The 7,226-nt window shown below is 42.9% G+C and overlaps 1 protein-coding gene and 1 pseudogene across 1 annotated transcript in view; one reads left to right on the top strand and one right to left on the bottom strand.

Moving 5' to 3' along the window:
- Positions 1-725: 725 nt before the first annotated feature.
- TASP1 (taspase 1) overlaps positions 726-7,226 on the bottom strand; it is a 318,253-nt gene continuing 311,752 nt past the window's right edge. Inside the window, exon 14 of the mRNA XM_070381969.1 lies at positions 726-1,000. Coding sequence (XP_070238070.1) covers positions 977-1,000 — 24 coding nt within the window. The 3' untranslated portion in view covers positions 726-976. The remainder of the gene's footprint in view (positions 1,001-7,226) is intronic.
- On the top strand, positions 4,064-4,325 carry LOC138990552 (cytochrome c oxidase subunit 7A2, mitochondrial pseudogene; annotated as a pseudogene).

Genomic DNA, 7,226 nt, shown 5'->3' with positions numbered 1-7,226 from the left:
TGCAGAATCCAGTGTGACATTTTGAGATCATTAAGCATTTGACAGGGGAGGAGAAAGAAATTTAAAGCAAATGTGTCAGGAGTCACACCTAATCAAAGATCAATCCAAAGGCAAGATAAAAGCACTTTGGAAAATACAACATGAGTCCATAGCAAGATAGGGTTTGATCCCAAACATTTTGGGAACAGGTCGGTTATATCAAGGAACACATAGACGCTCTCTAAAACATCCTGAAACAAAAATATTCACATTTTTTTCCACCTGTCACAATCCCTTTACCCTGTCTCCTTTCAAAAAGACAGAGCTGATGTTCCATATGTAAGCTATAATGTTCAAACTTAAACAGCTTAGTGATATAACTGGATTGTAGTCCATGTGAAAAACAGTACCTCATTGTTCTATCAACAAGAAATAAATCTTATGACAAATTAAAGGTAATATCCCTTTTATGCATTATAAAAATATGCTTTTGTTTCATTTTTATTTTTGAAATCTTTTAAGAATGCATCACACATTTACCTTCTTAAAAAGAGTGTTCAGATTCCTATTTGACCTTTCCTAAAGGACTAAGGATTATTATGTCAAACATCAGTTATCATACTTTCGATTGGATTCAACAAACATTTACTCAGGAGCATTTATAGGCAAGGCACTGTGCCAAGACATTTAATGGCTGTCTTAGTCAATCTGGGATGCTCTAACAAATGCACCACAGGCTAGGTGACTTATAAATGACAGAAATTTATTTCTCACAGTTCTGGAGTCTTGAAGTATGAGGATACCAGCAAGTTTTGGTGAGGCTTTTGGTGAGAGCCTTCTTCCTGGTTTGCAGTCAGCCAACTTCTACTTGTATCTTCACATGGCAGAAAGAGGACTAGCTGGCTCTGGCCTTTTCTTATAAGGGCACTAACTTCACGGATGAGGGCTCCACCCTCATGACATAACCACTTTCCAAAGGCCCGACTTCTGAATATCATCACATTGGGATTAGAGTTTCAACCTGTGGGATTTGTGGGAATACCGTGAGTTCATTGCAATGGCCCCTCTATTTGGTTTTTACGATTCAACTAGAGAGATAAGGCAGACGTGTAAATTCAAAATTCCTCTCAAAACACAGCAAGTGCTATTGCATAAATCTAAACAAGTACCATGAGGACACAGAAGGAGAGGGAGAGAATGTTATGGGAACCCAAATTGGTCCTAAAGGATGATTTGTGATGGCAAGAAAGGGTGTGCCATGTAAGAACTTCATGAGTCAGAAATGGAAATTCCTGGGTGTGAAACATTGCAGAGTAGTTTGTTGCAAGTAAAAAGTGAAAGTGTGAAAGTGTTAGTCCCTCAGTCATGTCTGACTCTTTGTGACTTCATGGACTGTAGCCCACCAGGCTCCTCTGTCCATGGAATTCTTTAGGCAAGAATACTGGCTGCTGCTGCTGCTAAGTTGCTTCAGTCGTGTCCAACTCTGTGTGACCCCATAGACGGCAGCCCACCAGGCTCCCCCCACCCCCACCACCCCTGGGGTAGGTTGCACCTCTGTCCTGTTGGGATTCTCCAGGCAAGAACACTGTCCCTGGTGGGAACACTGGAGTGGGTTGCCATTTCCTTCTCCAATGCATGAAAGTGAAAAGTGAAGGTGAAGTGGGTTGCTATTTCTCCTCCAGGAGATCTTCCCTACCAAGGAATAGAACCTGGGTCCCTCACATTGCAGGCAGATTCTTTACCATCTGAGTCACCAGGGAAGCCCATTTTGTTGGAACCTCAGGTCATATGTTTGGCGATATATGAAACAGTGAGGGAATATTAAATATTGTATCTACAGATAATGGGGAGCTGAAGATGCTTTTATAATAAGAAGGTAGCACCAGTGTTACACTCCAGTGCAGCTATGCTTTTTGAAACTTGTTTGTACTTGTAGGAACTGCTGTACTATTATGTGTTATTTTAACTTGTTATTATAAGTTTTCTGTCACTTTTTGGTATGCCAGCTATTCTTGATATTTTCAGTATATATGACTACATTCAAATCTAACTTTCTACTAAAATTCTGTTTCTGGTCTACTAAAAGCTAGGAAACTAAATAGCCAAGATTATTAGAATTGTCTTTAAATAAACACACACAGGCCATGAGAAATTTTCTGAAATTTAATATCTCTCTAGATTTTTATTTCACTTAGTAAATAGCAAGGATTCACCTTTTAATGTATAACTTTGATTCCAACAAAGAGTAAGACTTCTAAAGGAAACTTTTGATTAAAAATAGTGGAATTGGCCACAGCTATCTTTTCTTTCTACCCAAATCTTATTGAAATGATAGCCAAGGAATTTAAAAAATAAATTAATCAACAAGGTCAAAGAGGAGGAGAGACGATTTGTTATAAATGCTTTCAACAAATTTTTGGAAGGTGAGAAATGGATGGAGAAACAGTAATTACCTTGGCAGAAGGAAGAAAGGAGAAAGCCAATTGCTTGCAGACAAGTGGGAACAGAGCTGCTTCACCCTGAAGGAACTCTGAGTGGCTTGGGGTTTATAAAGCAATGAAAATTCCAAAAGGGAGGCGAGAGTAAAGCCCAGTGTGGAAAGGGGCATCTGTTGAAAGTCTGCCGATAGCATGTTTGAGCCCATAATGTCTCCTCTCCCTCCGTGTGCATCTATGCGACTACCCTTTCTTTGCTTCAGGGCAGAGAGTTGGAGATTGTCTTCAGAGGACTCGGACTTGGCAAGCAAGCCCTGGGAAATGCAGAGGTGAAGTAAGAGCAAAATAAAGGTCCATGTGTCATACTGCAGGTGCCCCGACCCCCTTTCCCCACCTGGCTTCCAGAACTTTCACCCGTGCAGGCACACACACACACACACACACACACACCCCGGCAGGAGATCCAGGTTACCCTCTAAAGGGTCCAGAGAAAAGACCTATGGATGATGACATTTGGGAACGCTTCAGTGAACTAGCGATTCACCCTATGGTAGAGCTTCCCCATGCAGTCTTAGCACCCCCAATCATCATGCCTCACTTCTGAATACAGACTGAGTGGTTTTCTTCTTCCTGACACCAAATACGTGGTATCTTTTCCAACACCATTTCTCTAACTCTCCGAAACCAACTAGGTGTCCAATGATTCAATTCAGTTTTACCATCCACCTAGAGTTAAAGTCTGATCCCCACAAGTTAAAGGGTTCATTTCTACAAGTCTACTCCACTTTAGAGGCCAGTCATAAGTCTCAGGCCTCCCATATTTCTGACCGACCAGCTTTTATATAAATTGAGTGTTCTCATAAACCCCTCCTTGGGTTTGACAACTTGCTGGAATGACTCACAAAACTCAAGAAAGCACTTTACTTACTATTACTGGTTTACTACAGAGGGTACAAGTCAACACGACCAGATGGCACAGATGCCCAGGGTAAGGCATGGGGAGAAGTTCACAGGACTCCCATGCCTTCTTTGGGCGCACCACCCTCCCTTGGCACCTTCAAGTGCTTACCTACCCAGAAGCTCTCTGAATCCTGTGGTTTAGGATTTTCATGGAATTTTCATTACATAGATGTGATTAAATAATTGAGCACTGGTGATTCAACTTGATTCTCAGCTCTTCGCCCTTCCCCAGAGGTCAGTTGTTGTTGCTCTTCAGTCAGTAAGTCATGTCTAACTCTTTGCAACCCCATGAACTGCAGCACACCAGGCTACCCTGTCCATCACCATCTCCCAAAGTTTGCTCAACTCATGTCCACTGAGTCAGTGATGCCATCCAACCATCTCATTCTCTGTTGCCCCTTTCTCCCCTGCCCTCAGTCTTTCCCAGCATCAGAGTCTTTCCCAATGAGTCAGTTCTTCACATCAGGTGGCCAAAGTACTGGAGTTTCAGAGGGTAAAGCTAAGAGTCCCAACCCTATAATCATCACTTGATCTTCTTGGGGATGGAACAGCTGCCATTTTGAAGCTATCTGGGCTATTCTATCTGAAATGGAACAGAATTCATGTAGGAATAAATTAAAAATTTTTAAAATATTATTAACATTCTCATATAAAAATTGTCATGGTTGGTGGGCAAAAATTGAGCCAAGATGCTACAAAATCTACAGACTCTTGGTCAGATTGCCCAGAGGACCATAAGTATTGATTCACACAGGCAGTTTGAAAATAAAGTTTCAGAGAAACAAAATTTGTTTCAGGAGTATAACAGAATTCCAGTGCATGTAAAAGGTGGGAAAGCTGATGCCGTTGGTATAGAGCCACCTTGATTCTTACAGTTGGTGGAACAGCAGATGCCAGCTGTGGTTTATATATCAGCTGGCTGTGGATTCATTTCTCAAAAAGCAGGATTGACTTCAGTTTATTCTCCCATGAATCAGTCAGTTCAATACCATTTAGCTCTCTGTGGACCAATAATCTGATAAATAACTGAGTTCTTTGAGGATCTATATTTATTTACTTGTACTAGTTAGTTAGTTCAATCTCTCAGTCGTGTCTGACTCTTTGCGACCCCATGAATCACAGCACACCAGGCCTCCCTGTCCATCACCAACTCCCGGAGTTTACTCAAACTCATGTCCATCGAGTCAGTGATGCCATCCAGCCATCTCATCCTCTGTCGTCCCCTTCTCCTCCTGCCCCCAATCCCTCCCAGCATCAGAGTCTTTTCCAATGAGTCAACTCTTCGCATGAGGTGGCCAAAGTATTGGAGTTTCAGCTTTAGCATCAGTCCTTCCAATGAACACCTAGGACTGATCTCTTTTAGAACGGACTGGTTGTACTAACTGCCGCCAATTAAGCAGGCTTTACCATGAAAAAAAATTCCCAAATAGAAAAGAAATGAAAGATTTCATCCCCAAAGAGCAGGTTTATATATATAAAATATAGAGCTCTTGAAAATGAAAAATAAAAAATGGTGGTGGACATTTTTTTTTAATTTCATAGAAAGTTGGCAAAGGTGAGTAAAGTTCCCAGAGAGAAGAGGCAGAGATCAAGGAAATATAAACTAAGAAAAGAAAGCAAAATAGTGGATTAGCACACTATCCACCATTATGAGTTACAAAAAGAGCAGCAAAACAAAAACAAAAACAAAAAAAAAGAGGGAGAGAGAGAGAGGAGAGGAAAGTATCAAAGAAACAATACAAAAGCAAGTTCCCAAGATAGAAAGACATTGGTTTTCGTTCAAAGAGTTCTCTGAGGACTCTAGGCTGTAAAGGATGAAAATTTTACAGCAAAGAACACAAGTGAGAAATGTATGAATGGCGGGGTGAATAAGAAGGTCCTAAAAGTTTCCAGGAATTAAAAATAGATCATATAGTCATTAGGTAGGAAGACTCCAGATGGACGTTGAGTTATGCTATGGCTTTTGCAATCTTGAGAAAGACTGAGTTTCACATATGTGCTGCCCTTGAACTCAGAAGAGCGCCTCACACTGGGGCTTGATGCTGTGGTCACCATTTTTTTAATACTAACTTTATCCTTGAACCTGTGTTTTCTGAATGAAGTCTGACAGGACAGGGGTGCATGCAGAGAGTTGTCTCCTGGCCGCTCCTCACCTCCCTGGCCTGGGCTCCTGGTTACCTGTTCCCTGACCCCCACCCGGAGAAGACTACACTCACTCACCCACCCAACCAGTACCCCATGCCTGAGGGTGTGTGACATTAAAACAGCAAAGAAAAACACCCATGTGAGGATGAAAGAGAAAGGTCACAAAAGAAAGAAAAAAGCTTTTTTCCTGCTTTTTGAGGGAAAAAAAAAAAAAAAAGCTTCACATTATCATTTTCTCTGGGCCCCATGAAATATGTGGCCAGTCCTGGTTTCAATTTAGAGACTGCTGGAGAAGCAAGAATTTTTTTGTACCTCAAAAGCTCAACTGTGAATATCACCAGAGATAAAAAGAGCAGGTCCTCCTAACGCTGGTGGGTTTTATAACGATGTCAGGATGGTTCCAATGTGGATGCCCATCCTATGTGGAAATTTCTGGTTTTAATGCGTCTTTTCTGAGCCATGCGCTGGCTATGGAATTAGAGTGCTGACGCCAGACCCTGGATTCACATTTGGACAATATCTGACCCCCAAGAAAAGATGGTTTCAGACAGAACTAGATCCTCCCATGGGAATCCATGAGTGAATGCGGGGGCTTAGTGGAGTTTTCGCCATTGGAACGGAGGCATTTGCATTGGGACAGTTTCTCGGGGGTCTTCAAAATTCCAGTTGGAAATTCAAGTTACAGCAAAAATCATCTCAAGGAGGATGAGACTCTGGAAATGACTTCCAAGAATGAACATGACTTCCTTCTCTGGGGAGTTTGAGGAGGAAAAGCACTCTCTTGGTGCCAGAGCCAAAGGGCAGAAGGCGTGAAACACTCAGACTGACCCTGTACCCCCTACCCCCACCCCTCCGCTCCCCACCTCCTGGGTCTCCGGTTTGCATTTTCTCAGACACCAGGGGCATCGCCGGCTGTGAGAATAGCCAAGTCTTGACCTTGCTTCTGAAGTCGGTCCTGCTACTTGCTTCACCACGAGCCACTTTCTGGCAGAGCTGAATTCTCCCCCATCTCCCCCTCAGCGGCCACCCCCGGAGCCTCAGGCCTCACCTGATTTGGTGACCTGACGACTGCCCTCAACACAGGGATTTGGATCGTAAATTGCCACTAAGAGGCCCCTGATACACGTCTTCCTCACAAATTTCTGCTGTCGTGCTCCTCAGGCAGAAGCTGGTGTATCCACTCGTGGCAGGCTGGTGGCGCATCAGACAGGTTCTATTAACTTGGTTGCCAGGTGGTAACCATATTACTTCACGCTTCCCGGGAGATTTTGTGCAACACGATTACCTTTGACAGGTCTTGAATGGGACAGCAATTTTCAGCAAATGTTTTCAGTAACCAGAGGCCAGAAGGAAAGGAAATGGGAACGCTTTGGTTCAACTCTGAGTGTGGCTCTGACAGCTCTTCAGCACCTCTGTAGTGTTAGAAACTGGAATTCTGTGGAAATTCGGGCACGTGGGCCTTGATGGAAGGTTGCTGAGCAGGGCCAATGGTTCCCACTGTATTTAAGAGAGAATGTGTCCTCACACGGGGTAAAAATTCCTTATCTTGGGGAAGTTCTTCAGAGCTGCAGGATACAGTAGAGTTTTCTTTCATCCGGGTTTCATGCTAAAAATATCTTATCCTTCTTCACACTAATCGCACACTGAAGATGTTGATGTGCACTTCTTGGACTCGCTTGAGTTTATAGCACCCTCAGCATTCCTGAA

The sequence above is a fragment of the Bos mutus genome, chromosome 13 (assembly GCF_027580195.1).
Source record: "Bos mutus isolate GX-2022 chromosome 13, NWIPB_WYAK_1.1, whole genome shotgun sequence".
NCBI lineage: Eukaryota > Metazoa > Chordata > Mammalia > Artiodactyla > Bovidae > Bos > Bos mutus.
The sequence above is the reverse complement of the archived record's forward strand: the minus strand, read 5'-3'. Positions and strand labels throughout refer to the sequence as shown.